At 42.9% G+C, this 24,049-nt stretch overlaps 1 protein-coding gene and 1 long non-coding RNA gene across 2 annotated transcripts in view; both read right to left on the bottom strand.

Annotated features, from left to right (window-relative positions):
- The window catches only part of LOC144615960 (uncharacterized), a 426,549-nt gene that overhangs the window by 388,406 nt on the left and 14,094 nt on the right, over positions 1–24,049 (bottom strand). The window lies entirely within an intron of this gene.
- The window catches only part of VIT (vitrin), a 105,369-nt gene that overhangs the window by 68,397 nt on the left and 12,923 nt on the right, over positions 1–24,049 (bottom strand). Inside the window, exons 2-3 of the mRNA XM_060652723.3 lie at positions 13,780–13,849; positions 6,551–6,616 (exon numbers count right to left, since the gene is read on the bottom strand). Of these exons, the coding sequence (XP_060508706.2) occupies positions 6,551–6,616; positions 13,780–13,831 (118 nt within the window). The 5' untranslated portion in view covers positions 13,832–13,849. The remainder of the gene's footprint in view (positions 1–6,550; positions 6,617–13,779; positions 13,850–24,049) is intronic.

The following is a 24,049-nucleotide window of genomic DNA, read 5'->3' as shown; positions in this document are numbered from 1 at the left end:
AAGTTAAGACTATTTTAACAGACTCAACGTAATGGAAATATTTCAGAATGTAGCTTTACTGCCCTGGAGAATATCTCACTGTTACTTATCCTACTGATTGTTATCTTCATTGTGTAGACAGCTCAGGAAACTCTGAGGGTCCCCATCATCTAATGAATGGCAAAGAACAAAGCTTCTCCACCTGGCCTTGTCTAGTCCTAACCCATTTCCCAGCTGCATCTCCCATGACTCCCCCACACTTAAACCGACCGCATCACTCACTGTTTCCTGACATCATCTTCCACTTTTTCCCCAGGATGTCTGGGCTTAGTCTACCTAGAAAATCCTCCCACATACCTCTGCCCTACTTTCAGTTCGTGTCCTACCTCGAATGCTTCTTCATCAAAGCAGTATGAATCTTTTTTTAAATTTTTTTTAACGTTTATTTATTTTTGAGACAGAGACAGAGCATGAATGGGGGAGGGTCTGAGAGAGAGAGGGAGACCCAGAATCTGAAACAGGCTCCAGGCTCCGAGCTGTCAGCACAGAGCCCGACTCAGGGCCTGAACTCACGGACCGTGAGATCATGACCTGAGCCGAAGTCGGACGCTTAACCAACTGAGCCACCCAGGCGTCCCAGTATGAATCTTATTCATACATCCCTTGTTATTCTTATGTAATCATTTGCCACATTTTGCTTTATTTTACAGTGGGTTTTGGATGTTGTTTTTGTTGTTGATTTGTCCATCCATTCAACAAATACTCAATGAGCACTCAATGAGTCTTCATGTTGCTTTTGATCTAGATGGCAAGACAGACTCTATAAAAAAGCTCTTCTAAGAATGTGGGATAAGTACAGAGCAGAGAAGTGTAGTGCACATAGGAGCCATATAAACTCGTTTAGTGTGTGTGTGGCAGTGGGAATTAGGTCCAGGAGGTCTCACCTTTGCATAATTTAATTTTATCTTCTACAAGATTGGGTGCTCACTGAAGTCAGGGACTCTGCAGGATGGATGGCTGGTAACATGTTGCATGGAGCTGATCATGGCTCTCACCTGTGTGATGCCATCTCGCCTGAACCCACTTTTAACGGAAGCCATTGCTTCTGAGGCTCTTCTGAGGCTTCCTTACATGTAGAAAAGCTATGGAGGAGACTTTATAACTTAAAAGATTTTTTCCCTCCTTTACAGACACTGCCTGGCAGGGATTGTTCCAGAGATGCTGGTGGACATAATTTAAGGGGAAACATATGATGCGTTTGTTACAGTGTGGCCTGAAATGTTCATGAGTTGAAGACTAGGCTCTTTTTGAATGTGGAATCTACACATAGATGAAGTTAACAATTAAAATTCATAAAGTACAGTGACTGCCTTAGGAGAAGAGTCTTATGAATATACCCAAACCCTTTAATAATTATTTGTAGCCTACAACAATCGAGAAAAATGCCCCCACATTTTGGTCATTTGTTAGCAACTGCTTGAATAGGTTTGTACTGACTATGTCTACCACTGAGGTGCCTCTAAGTAAGGTCAGACCCATGGCTCCAAAACATATCAGGAAAATGAGAACCTTGAGAAATCACCTTTAAAAATAAACTTGGTGAAACTCTCATTGCATATAGTGTGGTAAGCTTTACCATGGACTATATAGTGGGTTGATTTATTGAGACATTAACTTAGGTTTATTCTGATTGTATTCCCCCCGCGCCCCCCCCCCCCTTCCTATTCTAAGAAGGTAGTCAGGCCTTTGTGTTCTCCCACCTCTGGAATTCAAGGTTGCAAGAGAGAGGGCAGAGTTGCCCAAAGACAGCTCTCCCTCATGCATTGGGAATTCATTTCTCCAAATCCCCCTTGTTTGAGAGCACTGAGTTTGGTCAGCCCAAAGAGTGATGGAGAGGAAATGATCTTCCAAGACTGGGAAGGTGGGAGTGGGCAGGTAGGTCTCGGTGGGGGAAATGTCTCTGTTCCCTAATAGCTGCCTTGGAGGAAAATCATCTGGGAGCAATACCTGGTGTGGTGCCCCTCATGGTGAATCCTTAGTCCTGGGACTGCCGCCATCTTTCCCAAGATCCCACATTTCAGAAAACAATGGAGTGCCCAACTTCTACAGATAACATGGGCTTGGACACTGAGCAGGGCAGGGGAACTCCCTGAATACTGTAATTGCATAAGCCTTCCAGGGACTGGAGCGGGGAGGGAGGAAGCCCCTGCAATGATGAAATTTTAATTTCTCAGCCCCTGGAAATTGGCAGTTTGGAGTCAGACTTGATTTGATTAGAAAATGAAGTGATGTGATAAGCCAAGCGTGCTGGAATTACATTGTGCCCAATACAATTGTGTACATGAAAGCAAAATATTAGCTTGAAATGAATGGTCATGCATAAGAGCGAGGAGTAAGTTTGTAAGAGCTTCTCCCATTTCTTTCTTTTTTTTTTAACCTTTGCTTTCCCTTTTGTAAGACTCCCATGCCAGATTATTTTCAACATGTAATACCTTCTTGGTCTGAAGGGCCCCCAACGGAGATAAGTGATATCCATGAGGGCCTCTGGGGAGCCATAGGAAGACCAAAGAAATGGAAAAAGGAAAAGGAGATGAGAAGAAAAAGAAATGATAAAGAAGACGAAGGAGAGAAAGCAAAGTCTGCATGTAGACAGAATAGATGCACTTGTATGGCACGTGGCTTCTGGCCAGACCAAAGGAAGACACCCACGCTGGTTCCTCCTTTTCCTGTTCTCTCCACATTGCTTCTACTTTATTTCCTATTTGGTCAGCCCGTAGTCATCCCACACCCCTCATCTGTCTCCAGGCAACAGATACTTCGTTCCTAAGCCCTGGCTGGCTTGGCAGAAGGCACTAAGAAAGCATCTGGGGTTGAACCTCACACAGACCTGCATTTCCAATCTGGCTCTGCCAGCCTGTGGCACCAAGTCGTGGGCACTGAGTCAAGAGCAGCGCTGCATGGGTCGTAGGGGTCAGTGTCCACTCACCAAAACTCTCAGATTACTTTCTTCTTGTTAGCCTTGAATGGGCACTGGTGCCAGCGGAGGGCTGGCCCGAAGAGGGCCCAGCGGGCACTGATGAGTACCCATGGTTTTACAATCATGTCTGAAAGTACCCCTGATCTGGGATGTCTGTCTACTTCATGGGTTCTCAAATTTCACCAGGCACTGGGATTACAGGAGGGCTTGCTAAAACATGGATGGCTGGGCCCCGGCGCTCGCATGTCTGATGTCAGCAGCCTGGGCGGGGTGGGGCAGAAGGCCCCAGGTGCTGCTGGTGCGGCTGGTGCGGCTGGTCCAGGAGCACACTGTGAGCATCACTGACCCAGTTCGTTCTCACACCGAGGCCAAAGTGACTGGTTTAAAGTCTTGCTTTTATGATTTCCCTTTTCTGCCTAAAATCCTTTAGTAGCTCCCTACAAGATACATTTTGGGGTGTCAGCTGAGCTGGAAATGAAACAACATCTTCCTTGGGGAAGAGGAAGGAGACCACCTCCTCCCCACCTCCTCCTTTTTGAGCATCTCCTGGGAATATGGGCTCCAAAAAGGCCCACCTTTTGATCTTATGATGCAAGGTCTTCAGCCTTCTGACCTGTGGATCCGTAAATACTTACTTCTAGAAGGAGCTCGGGGCTGTCCAGGTATAGGGGAGACAACCACGGAGTCCATGCATTCATCTCTCAAGGAGATGAGAGAAGATGTAATTGTCGTGCCTCCTACTTCACTGTAGACCTTCGTGTGAAGTGCTGGGCGGACTCAGTAGACGCTTTCACTGTACCCGTACATGCGTGTAAATCCGTGCCCTCACCAACAAACTGCATGCTCTCTCCTCTCTCTCCATTTGTCGGCAGAAAGAGTTTTGTGTTTTTTCAAATTTTTTTTTTTTTCTTGGCAGGATGGTCTTATTTCCCCAGCACAACCCTAACTACTTTATTCTTCTCTGAGAACCACCCTGCCGCCTGGGATGATGCAATTAGGTTCTCTCTCCCAGGAATGTGGAGTCAGTATTGACAGACACCTTGTGCACAGAGTGGGTAAAGGGAGGGGGAGGGGGAGGACCAGGGAGAGAGAGGGAGAGGGAGACAGTGAGGCAGACATGCATAGAGAAGCAGAGGTACTCATTCTTGGGGCCTTTTCGTCTGGGGTGCGGTTCCAGCGAGTTCCAGCTACCAACCCCCCACCCACGTTCTGCCAAAATCCCTTTTGGAGTTATGCTGATTGCAACCAAAATAATGTGCGCTGAGATATTCCCATAGCCCTCATAAGGAAGTCCAGATTCCCGGGCACGGTAACAAAGCTCTCCAAGATCCCACGCCTGTTTAGTCCTTCACCTCCTATCTCAACACCTTCACTTCCTACTCTATGTTTCAGTCACATCAAACTACTTTTTAGCTCTTTCCACTCTTCAGGCCTTAAGCGTGCTGTTTTCTCTCTGCTTGCATTCCTCTCTTCTCACCTTTGCCTGGTCTATACCTAGTCGGTCTCCACTATCAGTGTAGGTGTGGTGCTTCCTCCAGGAAGCCCTCCCAGATATACAGCTCTTCTCCACATTCTTGGAGTACCTTTAGCTGCCTGGTGACTTGCCTTTCTTTCTCCCTAGATTTTGAGCTCTGTGAGGGCAAAGACTGAGTCTCAATCGCTGTTGTATCTGGGTGTCTAACATAGAAACCGGTACTTGGTGGGCACTCAATAAATACTGATAAAATGAATGGAGTGCCTCTTTGCCATCAGTCACCTACCCCAGTGGCAGACTGACAACAGCGAAAAGAAAACATGAAAATGACTTTGGCCTCAAGCTATATAGACTGTCATTTGGAAATACTCCTGAGGTAAAGAATCAGACATTGCCATGGTTTGGGAATATCTTATTACCTTCACTGTATCCCCATCTCCCTACCCCCCTTATTTCATCATTGTGCCAGGGTTTCTAACTAGAGAAAAGGCCTCTTGCATGTATTGATTCAAATGTGCTGCATCACCAGGGAGATTTCGAGTATAAGGTTAGAATTTAGCATATCAGAAATCTAATCCATTTGAGATCTCTCAAAGAGGTTTGCCTTTGGGTCATTTAGCACAGGCTTTCATAGTCACTGACAACTGTTGTCATGGTAATCATGGAGCCTTTCATGATTTTTGTAGATGAGTTAATGAAGATACTGGAAACAGCCCAAAGGAATTCATACTTGGGTATGCGTTTGTCTCCATATTAACCCAATCATTGTTTTGAACACACATCTGCCCCTGGGCTGATTCTCTTGGCTCTTGGTACCGACAGGAATAAATAAACAACTGATTCCTTTTTAGGATTTTAGGCTTGGAGGCTGTGGATGGCTGCTCTTTTGGTCTCATTTCAACAGGAAATCCCACATGGAGGGTTTAAAGGAACAGAAGGGAAAAAGAATGGTGTGTGAAGCAAATATCTTTCTTTTATTTCAAATTATTAATGTTGCTGATTGCCAGCATCTAAATTTAATGCCTATGAAGAAGTTTCAGTTGTGGGAAGCGCAGAACATTGACTATATCTACAGCATTTCTTTCATGGTCCTTTATAAATATACCTTCACTTAAGCCTCCATCAAATGCACAAATTTAGATCCAGATATCTGAGCGTGTTTACAGTATTGGAGTGTGAGATTTTCCATCTATGTCCTGTCCTGCTAGTGATTTCCCAATATCCATTCTTCCTTCTTTCCTGTAATACAACCCCTTACTTTTAGCTAGGCATGTGGATGCTTGAAATCAAGACATTTCCCATTCTTCCTTAAAGCTGGCCAATGACATTTAAGTAGAAGTGGTGTATTTAACTTGCTGGACTTATCTTTAAAGGGGTGGGTATGTGTCCTTCATCTCTTCCTGCTGACAGGAATGTGGATGTGATGGATGGAGCTGGGGCACCCATTCTGGGCAATGAGTTGAGAGCCATGTTGAGGAGAGCAGAATGACAAGACAGAAGGGGTCCAGGTCCCTGGAGACTGTAAACCTTCCATAAAAGCCCAAACTGACTATGTTTACAGGAGAAAGAAGCTTTGCTCCTATTTAAGCAATTGTTATTCTGGGTTTTCTGTCATCTAATTTTAACTGATCTATTATCCAAAAATGAAATTTATTTTTCCTCTTTCCACTGATTAGGTGTGAAACCTTATGCACTTTTCTGTGAGATTTACCTTCTTATCCCAGAGCATGCTGGAAGGTGAACATGTTTGCATTAGCCAGACTGAATTTTCTGGTATGGAGAATTGAGACACCATTTCAATGGCAAGAAACTACCTACTCCAGCTTAGCCATAGAGACTTAGTGTTGCCCGGCCTTTGTATGTTTGTATGTGCATTTTGAAGTTTTCCAATGTGATGGGACCACATATCTTTTACCCTAAAATCAGCGCTCCTATTTCAGATGCTTTTGTGGAATGAAGTAGGTGGTAAATAATAATTACTACTAATTAGTCTGAATGCAAAGTAACTGAAGGAAGACCAAGAAACCTCAAACCTTCCAAATTATCTGAAACAAGCATAACAGCCCAATACACGGGAGATACAAGTCTTAATGCTAGTAAGGAACTGCAGTTTTACTTACTGAACTTGGGCCTTTTAATCTTCTTTGTCACGTCTTTATTTGAGTGTATTCCAGTCGCCAGCAAAACTACATGAAAAAAAAAAAAATTGAAGAAAACCTAATCAATATCATTTTACCTAAACACTTTCCTTTGACTCTTATCTTTGCTTCAATCCCATGTTAAAATATTCTCGTTGATGGAACTAATTTTCCCTTAAATGAAGGTCGGGGAAATAAGACGATTAGTTTGTGTTTTTGTCTTCCGCGGAAACAGGCCTTTCAAAAACATCTCTTGGATACCTGCCCTTTGCTTTTCTTCACATTTCACCGCATCAACTCCCCTCTCTCCAATTTCCAAAGGAGGAAATGTGGGCCTGGAGAAGCCTACTCTTTGCTTGGTGCAGAAATAAATGATGGAGGAAGGATGAGCACCGAGCTCTTCTGGCGCTCTTTCTGCCGGTCCACACTCAGTTTCCAGATGGCTAATTCCCCGCTAGTCGGAGAACTCCATGCGCATGCGCATGCCTGTGTGCTTTTGTGCATGTCTGCGCATGTGCATGCGAGTGACAAAGGGAGGGCTGGTAGGGAAAGGTAAACTAGGAGGAGGGGGGCTGGGGAGAAGAGGGGGACTGGTCGCAGGGTCTTAGGCGTGACCTAGGTGTCCCCTGTTGGTGCAGCACCTGGTTCTGTGCCCCATCAAGGCCAACTGCAGGTAGGTGACCTTTCCCCTCAGAAACAGGAATAGAACAGCTTTTGGAGACGGCTGTCTTCAGGAGGTGTAACACCAGAGGAAGGAGGGGGAACTCTCTCCTTTTTAATTTGAAGTCACGTTACCAGTTTGAGCCTTGTGTTTTTAAAAAATAACATTGGCCAGTTTTTCTTATTTCCAAAATAGTACACGTTCCTCACTGAAGGATGTAAAAAACACAAAGAACAGTAAGGAAAATATAAATATAGATGAACACAAGAGTATAATATTTTTGTGTTTTTTTTTTCCTGTATGTGTACTTATTCATGCAGGTGCTCAAACAAACCTTTGATCATGCTCACACCGTTTACAATGTTTTATAACTTATTTCTACTTGAGGATATATACAAACACTTTTTCATGTCACATTAAATGTGCCTCTCACAATAATTTTAAGTGTGGGCAAGGTATTGCACTGTATGGATGTATCAGAATTTAGCTAACATCTGATTTAATATAAATTGCTTCATCTCCACACGGATCCTTTGTTATTTCCTTTAAATAAATTTCCAAACAGGATTTCTTGTCTGAGAGACATGCCCACTTAAAATTTCAATATGTATTGTGAATATTTCTCATAGCATTTTTTTTATTAGCAATGTCTGAAAACGCTCATGTCTCTACCAATGCAAATTCTACCTGCAGATAGAAAAGCAGTGTTTTCCCTTCAAAAGGCTGGTCAATTCTCCATTCTCCTTCCTTCCTCTCTAGGCCTCCCTTCTACTCTACCCACCCAAAGCTGGTACTGTTTCACGTGTCTCTATTTTAGCCACGTTTTTGAGAAGCTCACTTTGTGGATGGGTTTGGGACTCCAGAGGTAAACATGGAGAGATAGAGTAATCAAAATAGTCATTCTACTTCCTGCCGTGTGTGTGTGTGTGTGTGTGTGTGTGTGTGTATAACACAACTCAGATGCTCAATGTAAGCATACATGGACTTAGGAATTCTTGAATTGGCAACTACCTTTGAAGGAAAATGTCACCAGCACTCATTAAGAAAATTTTGTATTTATCTTGTGATTAGCTAGTCTGCACCAATGGTACAGCCCTTGAATTATCCCCAGTTTCGACCTTTAATGTTAAGCGGAGGCCTGCACAGTTGACATACCATATCCTACAAGAACAGACACATGAAAGAGAACTGAATGAGACCCAGAAGTCGAGCCAGGTGGAATGAAGGCAGACATTTTTTACGTGTTATTTACTTCTGGGGTTTGGGTGGGTGTGAGTGTCCTGGAGGTCTAATTTTTATAGTAGTCTCTGTGTCATTTAACTCTGTGCAAAGACACATCTTCATTTTATCCACGAAAACAACGAGCCCTAGAATATTTAAAAAAAAAAAAAGCAAGTACTAAATAAGTATATAGAAGAAAATTAAGCAAGTAGAAGGAGTAAATGAAATAGTAAGTAATACATTTGGGCATCAATATTTGTGGAAAACCAAATACTGTCCTCCCAGGTCTGTGTGCCTGTGGCGAGTGGTTTACAAGTCTCTGTATCATTAGGACTATAAATACTTCGGTAAGACCACCCCATCACTCGCATTTGCTCCCCCATGACCCTCCAGGCTGAAAACATGCATAACTGGGCTCAGTTTGACCACAGTGGTTAATAAAGTCATTATTTTCAATGGAACGCAGAGGCCCTCTCCTTGGCTTAGACGCTTGTTAATTAAAACTCTCCAGAAACCACTCCTCAAGGGGAGGGCTGGTCAATAAGGCTGCAAATGTGCTTGTGCCCTGGAGCAAGTCTTCATTCCTCATATATAAGGCTTCCCTCCCTGCACTGGAAATGGTGAATTGACTGTTGAATTTGGGAAAGAGAAAAATCACTCTTGTGTTGCCTTTCTTAGGAAGTCAGGCAGAGCACGGGGATGGATGACCAATAAGGGATGGATGGCCAATGCTCACTTCCGAGGACAAAGTGGACCACAGGTCTGAAAGCCAATCCCTTCTGTAGGAGTAGCTAGTCACCAGGCTATGGAGGCCATTAGTGTCTAGAAGACCTGACGATGTTAAATCTAGAGGCCAAAGTTCCAAGGCAATCATGGTTTATGAAATTTGTTGCAATTTTCAATTGTTGAAAATTCAATATTCTAGTTTTGAGTAACGTTGAATAAAGGGAATACGGTTCTCACCTTTTGATAGTAGTGCTTGAAATTACCAAACCAACGAACTGTTGATACTACTTTTTCAAAGAAAAGATTTCCCCCCACTTCTCACTCTCTTCCTCTTTAGAGTAGCCATGAGTACAGTTGAGAGGGCTGAGGTGTGATTGTTTTAAAATTCAATTTAAATACATTATCATCCAGATAGCTTATAGATAAATACAAATGAGTTGGCTTAAAACGATGTTCGGTCTCATTAATGGCAAGAAATGCAAGGTAAAGCCAAACATGATAGTTTCTCTTATCATGTCAGTAAATATTGAATACAAGATTATACTTAATCTTGGCATGGATTTGAGATGATGGCATTTAGGTACACTGCTGGTGAAGTCTAAGCAGGTACAGTCATTCTGGAAAGCCATTTGGCAATATATGTCAGTAGCCTTAAAAATATTTCTATTCTTTGTCCTAGAAAATATGCCCCTAGGAATATATCCCAAGTTATAATTAGAGATGAAGATAAAAAGTGAGGTAAACAAATGTCCATTACAGCATTATATATAATGGCAATCTGGAAATAATGAAATGTTGGAAATATCCCAACATTGGGGGTATCCTGAGCATTTATTACAAATGATGTGTTAAAGAATATTAAACGGCAAGTGCTCAGTTCTAAACTTCAGAATGATTCTGACAAAGTTAGAATATATGCAGAGAGAAATAACATAGCAAAATGTTAATGATGGAATTATCATTTCTATTTTCTATATTTTCCCCATTTTATAGTGTATTCCATATATGTATTCCATATTTTATATAGGATATGTTTCTTTTGCAATTAGAAAAAGACAAAATATTTTATAATTGGGTCATGGTGAAATCATATAGGCTTATGATAATGCAAAGTCCGTTCCAAAATCATTGGTATGATTAATAGGCACTTGTGTCCCAGTTCTCCCTATCAATAATGAATTATAATCAGAATTCACTTACTTTCAAGAAAAGACATGAAGGGCCAGAACATCTAATCAATGACCAAATCAGGAAGTACTTACTGAAAACTTATTATGTGCCCAGAACTTTTATGGAAGTGCCTCGTATTAGCCCATAAACTTTTTGATAGATCCCTTCAGGACCCCTGAAGACACTAACTCCGGTGGTGTTGACAAAAACTCTCTCCTTGACCAAACTTTAATTCAACTCCTCCAGACCCTCTTCCCAGCTGGCCTTTGAGTGTGGGCTTCATTGTCTCTCCTTGTTGATTCTGCATCACTCGGTTTTAGCAAGAATCCTGTTTAGAGAGAATTCTCCACCCTTGATACCTGATCGCCCTGGTCTGCCTTTAGCAAGAACCCCCCACCCTTGATGTCTTCACTCAGTAATTTCCATCCACTGACCCATGCGACTTGCTGCTTGGATAGAAATCTCCATGTTCCTTGTTGTATTTGGATTTGAGCCCAGTTCTATAGTGCGGTGTCCTCTACTGCAATAGTTCCTGATTACAATCTGTTTTTACCTCTTTAAACACTATCCAGCTCTGGTTCTCTTTAAGTGTCCACAATGCCTTCCTGAAAACTGATTTACGAGGCAGGTCATTTGAAAGCAGTTCAAATTTCCCCCATGCTTTAATTTGGGATTATGTTCTCAATGAAACATCTGGCATTAAATAAATCAGAGCTTCATAGCAAAGACAGGACAACTTACTCTCTACAATCATATAAATCATACAGTTATGCTTCAGATCACGAATATTAAAGCTGGGAGGAGCTTTGCAGGTTATCCTTTTATTTTATAAAAAAAGAAACAAAGTTCAGGGTTAACACCTTGGCTAAAGCGGCAGTTATTTGGGGGCAGAAGTTGGAACCGGAACGCAAGTTTGGTGGCTACTGTCTTAGCCCATGTATACCACTTGCTCCCCGTAGGTGCCGTTGTTGAGTTTGACGCCGTCTTCAGGTAGGTAGAGTCAGAATTGAGTTAAATTACAGGACATTCAGCTGGTGTTGGGGAATCACTTCGTGTGGTGAAAAAACCCACACATCAGAATTGGGTACAGAGTTGGACTCTGATACCTTAGAAATCCAGCCTCCCTAAGGAGAACAATTTATTTCACGGTTATTCTTGAGTGCCTGTGGGATGTGTCAAGCACTGGCAATGCACCAGCTCTTGCCCTCAATGAGTTCATAGCTTTGGGGGACCTGGGCCAGTGGCAAGGCAAATGCCACGCAGCTATGATGAGAATCAATACAGGGTGCAGTGGGACACTTAGAAAGATGGCCTGATCAGATGAGGGGCTGAGGGAAGCTTTCTGAGGACCAGTAGGGCTTGGGGAGGTATGGAGGCAAGAGGAAGAACATTCCAGGAAGGGGAACAGCATGGTCAAAGGCCTGGAGGGGAGAAATGATGTGAGTCTCAGGGGAATGAGAAAGTCAGTACTTTTCAGGTCCCTGGAACCCAGAGTGGACTCTGTGGGGAGCAAGGAGCACAGAAGACAACAAAGTGCCCAACAAGCAAGGCACTTTAATTGATATGGACCCCATCTCAAAGACAAAGGGGGAAATACTGAGGAGTTTAACTCAAGAGTGGTGATCAGACATGGGCTTTAGAGAGATTGGGGTATGGTCGAGAAGGAGTTAGAGGGGTCAGGATTTGGGGCAGGGAGGCTGTCATGGGTACCAAGGAGCATGACAGGGAAATGGTCCTGGGATGGAGACCAGCAGATGAACAAGAGAGATGCCAGGGAGGCAGACGTGTGAGGACACAGAGAGGGGATTTTGTGACAGGAGTCTCCTTTGTCTACTTCGATTTCTCACTTTCTGAATGAGTAGCCCTGAGGGGAGAGAGTTTTGCAGAAAGGCAGGCTGAGTCAGGCTGGGACCAGGAAGGACAGTCAAGTCTTCCTTCTTGGTTCTGTGATGCAGGGGACATGCTGAGTATGAAATGGCCTCAGGGTTTGCTTGTTTTGTTTGTTTTACAGTCACTAAAGCCTTCTTATTTCTGACTCTCTACCTGCCCTAAATAAGAAACCTGCTAACAGGCGAGTGATTGTGGGAGGGGGCAGCCTCTCAAAGGACAAGGTCCAAGTGAAGGAGCCCGAGTTTCCCAGGTGACTATCCTTCAGCAGGTTGGTGGGGGAGTCTGGACCAGAACCCATGTGAACCCTCCGACTCCCAGTCTAGTCTCCTTCCACCAGGTGAAAGCCCTCTTGCCTTCTCAGCTGTGTTACCTCTTTCTCTTCCATTTACCAGCTCTGCTGTGTAGATGCCCTCTGCACAGACCTTGAACATTGAGACGATGTTATGGGTTTAATTTTGTCCATCCTAGATTCATATGTTGAAGTCCCAGCCCCCAATACCGAATATGACCTCATTTTGAAATAGGCTGCTTGCAGATGTAATGATTTAAGTTCTGATGCGGTCCTACTGGACTAGGTTGGGCCTCTAATCCAATATGTTGGATTATAAGTGTTATAAGAAGGGGGAAATTTGGGCGCACACACAGATGCACACACAGAGGGGTGTGACGTTAAGAAGTGCCAAAGATGGCCCGCAAACAACCAGAAGCTGAGAGAGAGGCATGGAACAGACTCTCCACCACAGCCCTCTGAAGGAACCAAGCCTGCTGACACTCTGAGTTTGGACTTCTAGCTTTCAGGACAGTGAGCGAATAAAATCTTGCCATTTGAAGCACCCCCCACCCCCACCCCCACCCCCGGTTTGTGGTATTGTGTCGTGGCAGCCCTAGTGAACAGATAGATTGCCTGAAAGGGCTTTGCACACTTCCCTGGCATTAGTATCACAGCCATCCGTGGGGTCACTCTATCCAACATGGTTGGGGTGCAGTGGGGTTGAAATTACGAGAAGATTACCCTTGGGCTTAAAGCTAAACCCGTCAACCCTCTTCTCTCTTCTGGGCGAGCTGCTGCTCCTCCAGAGCCTGCCCAAAATTGTGTTCCCTGCTGATAATGGGTAAGGGTTTCATCTCTAAAAGTATGGGTCACCAGTGGTTACAAGTAAGGTCATGTCAGTGATAATAATTTTTTTTTTTTTGAGGAATAAGAAACAAGAATGTTCCCAAATTCAGAATCCGTAAATGTGCTCTATCTGCAATGTTGGCTAGTTGCTGAAGAATGCACAGATATGTGCATATAGATGTGCGTAATATGTACAAACATGTAATACATACATTTGCCTTATACAAAAATATATACACACTTACATCCTGAATTCCATCCACAGTTAACATTCTCACTGAAACTTCCCTCCAAACTATGTATTATAAAAAGATACACTGTACTGTTTACACACACTGTCTTGGTTTAAACCTTTTCTTGGCAAGATTCTTTGGACTTTAGGAAAATGTTAAAAGTGTATCCAGATACACATATAAAAGTACTTACCAAGGAACATTTCAATAACAGATGCCTTCATAGTGAGGACAACAATCCCCATAAAAATCAAAATGGCACCCTGGAGAGGAAGAAACAATAACACCGTCACATTTCAGCCAAGAGTTCTGAAATTGGATGCATGGAGTGGGGGAGTGGGGCGGGGAGGGCTGCCTCGTTTTGCATCGCTCCCTGGAGTCTCAGGATTCTAAGTGGCAGCTTGCTCTAAGGAGCCCACAGAGATGGCAGTGGCCAGCCTCACTGGTCCCCAGAACCCATGCTGGCCACTAGTCCCTATTCTTCACAGGTTTGGTCTTTACTTAGAACCGAAGACAAAGTAACTCCATAATTTCGGGAAGGTGCTCAACCAGCCTTTAAATTAGGACAAAAGCTACACTTATGATATTGAGAGAACATTTTTGGATTACAAGTAAACAATGCATTCCTCATTCAATAAATATTGATTAAATTCCCATTATATGGCTAGGTATTATTAGGGAGGAAGTGATGGAAATGGAGCTAATAAAGGTTTCTTGTTCTTAAAAGACTTATATTTTAAAAGAAGTGGGAAGACATGTGTAGATATAAATAACCATAACATTAGTAAGTGTGCCAGGCTCCATAAGGGAATAGAAGAGGCGTGTGTAGACCAGTGGTTCTCAAACTTTGCTGCATATTAGTATCGTCTGCGAGTTTTAAGAGGCCCTGATGTCCGGGCTGCACCTCAGACTAATTGAATCAAAATCTCTTAAGGTGGGATCTAGCATTGTGTTTTTAAGAACTCCCCAGGTAATTTCAATGTGCTGACAAATTTGAGGACCCGTGGTTTAGAGCAAGACTTGCTAAATCTTACATGCATAGGAATTACCTGAGATTTTGTTAAGACGCAGATTCTAATCCAGTAGGTCTGGGATACTGTCAGAGATTCCCCAGGAGGCCAGGGAATTTTAGAGAAAGGAGAGATAATGACAGCCATGGGGATAAGCGAAAGCCTCCTAGAGGTGGTAGCATTTGATCAACTTTGAAAGACCAACAGTTTGGACATGCAGAAATAGGGAGAAGTGACCCCAAGGTCACTTGGGGGAGGAACAGCACTGACAGGAGCTCAGAGGTTAGCATAGTGATGCTATCGATCTGTATGGGGTTTCCTCCAGCTCTTGAGGCTATGAGGAAACTCTAAAAGGTTTGTTCATACTACCATTACTCATCACATGGAGCACATACTCTGTTGCCTCAAATCTTCACGATAAGCCAGTGTGGCAGATTTTATGATGCCTTCAGGAAAGTAAGGCTTAGAAAGGTTAAATGTCACATCCCTGGTGACCAGGGTGGTCAGTAGGACCGGAATGGAGGTAGAGTAGGTAGGATGGATCTGCCCTGGGCAGTGAGGATCTGCCACAGGCAGTGAGGAAGAACATTGTCTGAAAGAGTTTAAAGGCTTAAGGTTGGTCTGCTTTTTATTACCTTTATAAGCTAGCAATTCTAAGCAATGTCAATGATAAAGCACCCCTGTCTTCTGGGGTGCATGGCTCTCTGCCCAGTGCTATTGCTGTGTGGCCTAAATCTGGCATTCATACCCTGCACTCTGCTATCCCCAGTGGTGTTATTCTCTGGGGCAGGGAGACAGGGAAAGCCCCTGACTTGTAGCGTTTGTTGATTTCTCTGTAAAAATTCCATGGCTGATGACGAAGCCACCAAAGTAGGGAATTGGAAACACCATCTGGTACTAGCTAGGTCCAGTGCAAGCTTATACCCAATATTTAGATTCAGTACTATGCAGATTTTATTAACAAAAAGCAATTATCAAATTATGGTTGAGGTGGTAATACAAGTACCTGATGCAATTAACTTAAATAAAACTTTTTAGTATATGAAAGATTTTATTACAGACAATTAAATTAGGCAGCAAGAGTAACCTCAAACAGAACGGATTATTTTGCTAATTTCCAGCAACAATTGCAATGTGTTAAATTTCCCAGTAAAAGTTGTTGACTACTGTTTACATAATAGGCAGATAACGGCTCTTAGCTTCAAAATAGAAATAAAATCATACATACAGTCAGTTTGGCAATTTGATGCTTAAATAGCTGGGTTATGTTTTGGAAATAGGGTGATAGCAATTAAAAAATTTTTTTCGTCTTTTACTATTTTGACTCTGAGAAGCTCCGGAGCCACTTAACATGTATGTTTTCAGGACAAAACCGTTAACTTTTTATGGAATAAATGCAGTATATCAAGCTACCCTACTGTACCGACCTAACCCAGCCCCACCAGTTGGCTGTTACTGTTCAGCTTTGCAGATTTTATCAGGTCACCCTTGATTTCTGCTTCTCTTTCTCCACATCTTACCTATCAGCCAAGGCTGTTGGCTCTATATTCGTAATGTATCCAGAATCTGACCATGTCTTATCACCTTTGCTACTGCCATCTGCTCCAGGCCATGCCTCCTGTCACCTGATTATCGCAATCAGCCTCCTTACTGGGCTAGTTCCTTCTTCCTCTGACTCCACAATCCTCACAGCAATCAGAACTCTGAAGTGGCTCCCCATGTTACTCCGAATCAAAGCCCAAGTCTTGACAAGTGGCTTACAACCCTATGTGATTTTGCACCATTGGCCCCCCCTGACCTCATTGCTCCCCATTTTCTCCCTTAGTCGTTAAGCTCTGAGTACAATGGCCTCCTGGCTGTTTCTAGCACACGCTTCTCATCTCATGGTCTGTTTCCTCTACCTGGATGCCCCTCCCCCAAGATCAGAACATGATTTACTGCCTCATTTCTTTCAAGTCTTTGCTTAAATGTTACCTTCTCTTGGGACATCCCCTTACCACCCAACATAACCTCTGCCACCCACCACCAACTGGTACACCCTATCCTTTTCCCACTATTTTTTTTTTCATGTTACTATTGCCACTGACATACTTTATTTATTTTACTTGTTTACTGTTTGTGTTCTCCACTAGAATGCAAGCTCCATGAGGGCAAGGATTTTTTACTCGATTTTTTTTTTATGTGCCTGATAAATACATGTTGGATTAATGAGTGAGTAGCTGGGGCTTTCTCCTTTCCCTGGGAAATAAAAAAAGAAAACCAACAATCTTGTGAATACACGAAAAACTAGTGAATTGTACACTTTCAAGGGTTATCTTATGGCATGTGATTTATATCTCAATAAGCATTATTGATCGTCAGCAAACTGAAGATGGATTGCAGAGAGAAATGCTCTCAGATCTGTGTCTTACAACTTGAGGAGACATGATGGACCTGACCTTTACGTGCTGGGACGGGTGGATGAAAACAAACAGGATTCCAGGAAACACTCTAATCCTGTAGGAGTTATCACCCAAATGCTGACTCATTCATCATGGACTAGAATCACTCTGGTCTCTTGGAATCAATGTTTTGAGGCCTCTTTCTTACCACTTCAATTTCTCTCCTTGTTTGGCCCATTCACTCATATACTGAAAGTATAAATGTGCCTTTTTGAAATGTGTGTTGAAAAATCTCTAACCCTCTCTTAGCCATTCCAGAGGGCGGAAATGAGGATGGCTGCCACCGCTGTTAAGCAATACTTGTAGACTGTCCAGTGCCACGAAACTGTGTGGTGCACAGTAATGTTGGAGCCCTGAATCCTCATGTGCTCACCAGGGTTTGAACAAAACCCAGACAACTGGAGTTTCCAAAAGAATGTGTTACTGATTCATGAATTTATGGATTGCGCCATGAGATGGAATATGGAGTCCTGAACGTGAAGTTCTGGTGAGGCAAATGAAGCCGGATTGTGAAATAAAAATACACACTAACGTAAGTGGAGTAGCCAGCCAACTTAATTAGACCTCTCGTTGCCTGGATTTAGAAAAGAGTGAGTTGGTAATAAATAATAACATCACCTTATATTTATACGGTTCTTCAGGTTTTTTCCTCCAATTTAAAAATTGTGCTAAAATGCACAAATGTAAAATTTACTATCTTAACCGTTTTGTAAGAGGTTAGTGTTGACACATTCATAACGTACAATCATCACCGCCATCAATTTCCAGAACTCTCTTTGTCTTGTAAAACTGAAATTCTACGCCCATTAAACAAAAACTCCCCATCTCCCCCTACTCCCAAGTCCCTGGCAACCAGCATTCTGCCTCAAGGATTTTGACTAAGTACTTCATTTAAGTGAATCATACGGTATGTGTCTTTTTGTGACCGGCCCATTTCAAATAGTATGATGTTTTCAGGGTTCATCCACGTTGTAGCCTGTCTCAGAATTTCTTTCTTTTTGGTGCTGGGTGATACTGCATTGTATGTATAAACCACATTTTACTTATCCTTTCACCTGTTCGTGAACTCTTGGGTTGCTTCTACACTTGGTTATCGTGAAAAATGCTGCCATGATCGTGGATGTACAGGTATCTCTTAGAGACCCTGCTTTCAGTTCTTTTTTTTTTTTTTTTTTTTTTTTTAATTTTTTTTAACGTTTATTTATTTTTGAGACAGGGAGAGACAGAGCATGAACGGGGGAGGGTCAGAGAGAGAGGGAGACACAGAATCTGAAACAGGCTCCAGGCTCTGAGCTGTCAGCACAGAGCCTGACGCGGGGCTCGAACTCACAGAGTGCGAGATCGTGACCTGAGCCGAAGTCGGCCGCTTAACCGACTGAGCCACCCAGGTGCCCCTCAGTTCTTTTGTTTATACCTCAAAGGGAAATCACTGGATCGTATGGTAGTTTTATGGTCTTGTGTTTTGAGGAACCACCATACTGTTTTTGGAATGGCTGCACCATTTTACGCGGCCATTAACAGCGCTCAAGGGGTCCAGCATCTGCATGTTGTCACCAACCTTGTTATTTTCAGTTTCTTTAGATGGTCATTCTAATGGGTGTGAAGTGGCATCTCGTCGCAGCTTTGATTTGCGTTTTCCTAACGGTTAGGGATGTTGACCCAACTGCTTGTGTGCTTGTTGGCCACTTGGAGATCTTCTGTGAAGAAATGTCTATTCAAGTCCTGTGCCTGGCTTTTTAGCAGGTTGTTTTCTTGTTGCATTCTTGGAGTCACGTATACTTTCTGGATATTAATCTCTTATCAGCTATGATTTGCAAATATTTTATCCCATTTTTTTGTACTTTGTTGACAGTGCCTTTGATGCACAAGATTTTTAAATATTCATGAAGACTAATTTGTCTATTTTTCTTTTGTTGTCTGTGCCTTTGGGTGTCATATCCAAGAAATCATTGCCAAATCCAATGTCATGCAGCTTTTGTCGTATGTTTTTCCCTTAGAGTTTTACAGTTTTAGGTCTCACATTTAGATCTTTGGTCCATTCGAGTTAAATTTTGTTTATGGTGTTAGGTGAGGGTACAGCTTTGTTCTTTTGCATGTGGATATGCTCTTCTCCCAGCACCATTTGTTTAAGAGTCTGTCTTTTCCCTATTGAATGGTCTTGGCACCGTGGTCAAAAATGATTTGACCATATATGTAAGGGTTCATTTCTGGGCACTCTATTCTGTTCCATGTATGTTTCTGTCGATGTATGTTTCTCTGCCAATTCCACACTATTTTGATTACTACAGCTTTGTAGTAATTTGTTTTTTTACTTTTAGATCAGGAACTGTGTGTCCTCCAGCTCTCCTCTTCTTTTTCAAGACTGTTTTCGCTATTTGGTGTCCCTTGAGATTTCACATACATTTTTGGATGCGTTTTTCAATTTCTGCAAAGAACATCATTGGAATTTTGATAGGTATTGTATTGAATCTATAGATTGCTTTAGGTAGTATTGAGATCTTTTTAAAAATAGACTTTATTTTACTTATTTATTTTTGAGAGAGAGAGAGAGAGAGTGAGCATGCGAATGCATGCAAGTGGGGGAGGGGCAAAGAGAGGGAAAGAGAGAATCTTAAGCAGGCTCCACCATGAGATCGTGACCTGAGCTGAAATCAAGTGTCTGACTTTTAACTGACTGAGCCACCCAGGTGCCCTGGTATTGACATTGTAAAAGTATTAAGTCTTCCAGAGGCACCTGGGTGGCTCAGTCGGTTGAGCATCTGACTCTTGATTTCGGCTCAGGTAATGACCCAGGGTCATGGGATCCAGCTATGTATCAGCCTCTGTGCTAAGTGTGCAGTCTCCTTGGGATTCTCTCTCTCTCTCTGTCCCTCTCTCTACCCCCCCCCCCCAATATGTGTGTGTGTGTGTGTGTGTGTGTATTATATATATGTATATAATAAAATGAAAAAAATACTAAGTCTTCCAGTTTATCAATATGGAATACATTTCTACTTATTTATGCCTCCTTCAGTTTCTTTCAGCAATATTCTGTAGTTTTCATTGTATAAGTCTTTAGCCTCCTTGATTAAATTAATTCCCAAGTATTTTATTCTTTTTGATACTATTATAAATGGAATTGTTTTCTTAATTTCCTCTTTATTTTTTTTTTCCTTAATTTCCTCTTTAGACTGTACGTTGTTCATGTATAAAGATGCAAGTGATTTTTGCCTGTTGACTTTGTATCCTATTTGGCTGAATTCATTTTTTCATTCTAACAATTTAGTTGTGTAATCTTTAGGATTTTCTATGTATAAGAGCATACAATCTGCAAACAGATAATTTTACTTCTTCCTTCCATTTTAGATGAATTTTATTTACCTTCCTTGCCTAATTCCTCTGGCTAGAACTTCCAGTACTATGCTGAATAGAAGTGGTAAAAACAGATGGGCATCCTTGTCTTGTTTCTGACCCTAAGGAGAAACTTTCAGTCTTTCACCATTGAGCAGGAGGTTTGCTATAAGATTTCATATATGGTTTTTATTATGTTCAGGTAGTTTCCTTCTATTCCTAGTTTGCTGAGTATTTTTTATCATGAAAGGGTGCTAAATTTTGCCAAATGATTTTTCTGCATCACTTGAGATGATGTTTGTTTTTTCCTCCCTTTATTCTATTAACATGGTATATTACATTAGTCGATTTTTGCATGTTCAACCATTTTTCCATTCCAGGAGTAAATCCCACTTGGTCATGCTGTATAATTACTTTTAATCTGCTTCTGAATTCAATTTCCTAATACTCTGTGGAAGAGTTTTGCATCCACATTTATACGGGATATTGTATTGTTAGGCGACACTGTAGTTTTCTTTTCCTGTGGTGCCTTTGTCTAATTTGGGCTCTGGGTAACGCTGGCCTTACAGGATGATTTAAGAAGCATTCCCTTATCTTTAGTTTTTGGGAAAAGTTTGAGAAGGTTTGATATTGGTTCTTCTTTAAATGTTTGGTGGAATTCACCAGAGAAGCCATCAGACCCAGGGCTTTTTGTTGTCAGGTGATTTTTGATTACTGATTAAATCTCTATACTAGTTACAGGTCTATTCAGATTTACTATTTCTTCATAGTCTTGGTAGGCTTTGCGCGTCTAGAATTTGTCCACGTCAGCTAAGTTATCCAATTTGTTGGCATACAATTGTCCATAGAACTTTCCTATATATTTTTTTATTTCAATAACATTGAAAGAAAACCCGGTAAGTGGTGATGAGAGACAGAAGTGAGTGTGACAGTTTTGTTCTGTTGAAATCCTTACCCTATGCCCCTATGTAAATAAGGCAGAAATTAGTGAAACAGGCTGTTTGGAAGATTGAACATAGATAACATTGATATTTAACGAGAAGCTGCAGTCATCTTCTAACCCATTCCTTGCTCTCTGCTTTCTGCTCCGGGTCATCCTTCCCCCCAGCTGGGGAGGATCAGCTTCCTGAAGCATGGGCCCGAGTGTACATTCACCCTCTCAGAATCCTCCTTCACAGTCCCCTCATCCTCTGTGGAATAAAAGCCTGGCTTCCTCAGTGAGGGATTTCAAGCCATCACACTGCAGTTCTTGTCTGTAGCCCTCTCCTCGGACCCCAGCACACCTGGGAGTCAGAGGAGGGTTTTTCTCTACACGCGACACCTCAGCGTCTCGTCCCGTGAGCTTGCTATTCCTCTGTCTGGAATAGCTCCTCATCTGCCTTACACAAGCCTCTCCATCTCTCAAGGTTCAGCTCATGGGCCACCTTTTCTTGTAAATCTTTGTGACCTCCTCAAGTCAAAATTCATCTTCATTCGTGCATCCATTTAATCATCCAAAAAAATTGTGTGCTCCATGCTAGGCGGAGAGGAGCGAGATGCAGGTCCCATCATCAAGTTGCCTAGGGTCTTCTAGAAGGAGACTGATGTGCCCTCACCATAACTAACACAGACTGAGCACATACTAAGTGTCAATAATGGTTCACTTAATCTTTGCAACAACCCCATGAGGTGGGGGCTCCTTCCCGCCTTAATTGTAGAGGTCCTCTGCCCAAGGTCACAAGGCTGTGGAAGAAGAGCTGGAATTCACAGCAGGCATTCTGAGCCCAGAGCCCTGCATTTGCAAATCACTGTTTTGTAATAAGTATGCTTCCTTCATCTGTTCTGATGTAATTGCTCTGAGTTGATATCAATATTGTTTTAAAGCTCCCCCGGTGACTCCCCTGTGCAGCCAGAAGTGAGAATCTCTGCTGTCAAGGATACGGTGATGGCAAAAAGTGTGGATGGTCACATAGGCCTGGGGCATGGGGATTGGAAGGGGCTTGAACTCGTTTAACTGGCAGGTCGGAACACAATGAGTGACGAGGGGAGGACAGGACACAGGGGACTGAGTAGCTTCAGGAACTGGGAGCTGCTCTGAGAGGCTGGGCGAGAGATCAGACTGTTAGAGAGGAAAGAAGGAGCCATGTTGGCCTTGAATGTCATGCCTAAAGAATGTGCAATTGATCCTTTAGGCAACAGGGAGACATGGAAGACTTAAAAATTATTTTTGCATTCATCATTTTTAATAAGCCCCCTAGAGGCTTACTGGAGCCCCTCACTTGCAGAAAATCTGCCCTAGTGGGCGTGTAAGATTTATGCAGTGCTGGTGTTTGTCTGATCTATGATGCTACAAGGGGGAGCACCTAACAGTACTCTTTGTCCACAAGGCAGAAAGAGCCAGTGTCCATCTGGAAACGCTTAATAGTTATGAGAGGCTTGTGCTGTATTTCCAAAATGCCAAAAATCCCCCGAGGGCAGACATCTCTGAATGGGGAGAGGCTACATGTGCAGCCTTTTGCTTTCCCCATCTCTGCCTGATGTAAAGCCTCAGCTGTTTGTCAGTGGATGTGGGTTGATCTAGTGAGGTTGGAAGAAGGAAGACTGGTCCTAGGAGGGGTCTTTTCAATGTGGAGGTGGCCTCGATCTGCATATAAACCTTTACATAGATCCTATTCCTCTGGGCTGGGCCTGAAACACTGCATTTCCTGTTGCCATGACACCAGCAGTCACTATTACAATCCCCCAGGATTCTGTGAAGGAGAGGGAGAGGGAGGGAGGGAGGGAGAGAACACAGGAGCGAGCCAGAAAGCATGGTAGTTTTTCTCCCTTTCCTTATTTTCCTTCTCTTTCCAATCCCTTCTTCTATCTTAAAGAAATACCAACAGAAAAGTACAAGCCAAATAGGCAAGGGAGGCAGGGGAGAGTTTCCCTTTTCTCCATGTTGGCTGCTAAGAATATACCAGGCTACTTGAAGATGTGCTCTCAGGCAGGCTTTGCGGACAGGACGCTGATGGTTGCCTAAGCAGAGCGACCTCTTCTCCACTTCCTCTTTCCTAACACAACCCCAATTTGATAAAAAGAATAAATGCATACAGGTGACTTAGAGGAAGCTGCTCTATCCCTGCTCCTGGGATGGATCCTGATTCCAAGTCTAAGCCAAGGATTGTTATATATACTTTCTCCCCCTTGCTGGCGATTGCTTCAGAACCCCAGCCTTGAGCCTATCAACACGGGGCCCACTCCAAGCGATAGCGCCTAGTTCAAGGGCGGGCTGTGTCCTGAGTTGTGTCAGACACACAGAATGGAAAGACTTAAGTCTGTGTTTTTCAGGGAGAGAGGTTGCCTCCCTTGTTGGTCTGCTGGCAGCCATCTTGTGACCACGAGACAAGTCAGTGTGAGGAAAAAGTCAACACAAAAAAAAGGAGGAGGACAGCCAAGTGAATCACAGAGAAATGGAGCTGGAACTCTGTCTTGTGCCTGGAGGTGGGGCCCACCTCTGGACCACCTGACAATTGAGATAATGTGTTTCCTTTTCAGTTGGGCTTGTAGCTGAGAAATGATTCCCGATTCTTTCCTAACTCAAAGTACCTGTCTTTGTAACTACAGAAGACTATAACAATGACAGAGTCTGTAAGAAGCTTTCTCAACAATTCTGTCATCTGAATCACCTAAGAACCTCTTGATGTAGAATGACCATTATTAT

The sequence above is a fragment of the Panthera onca genome, chromosome A3, assembly GCF_046562875.1.
Source record: "Panthera onca isolate mPanOnc1 chromosome A3, mPanOnc1 haplotype 2, whole genome shotgun sequence".
NCBI classification, from domain to species: Eukaryota; Metazoa; Chordata; class Mammalia; order Carnivora; family Felidae; genus Panthera; species Panthera onca.
The sequence above is the reverse complement of the archived record's forward strand: the minus strand, read 5'-3'. Positions and strand labels throughout refer to the sequence as shown.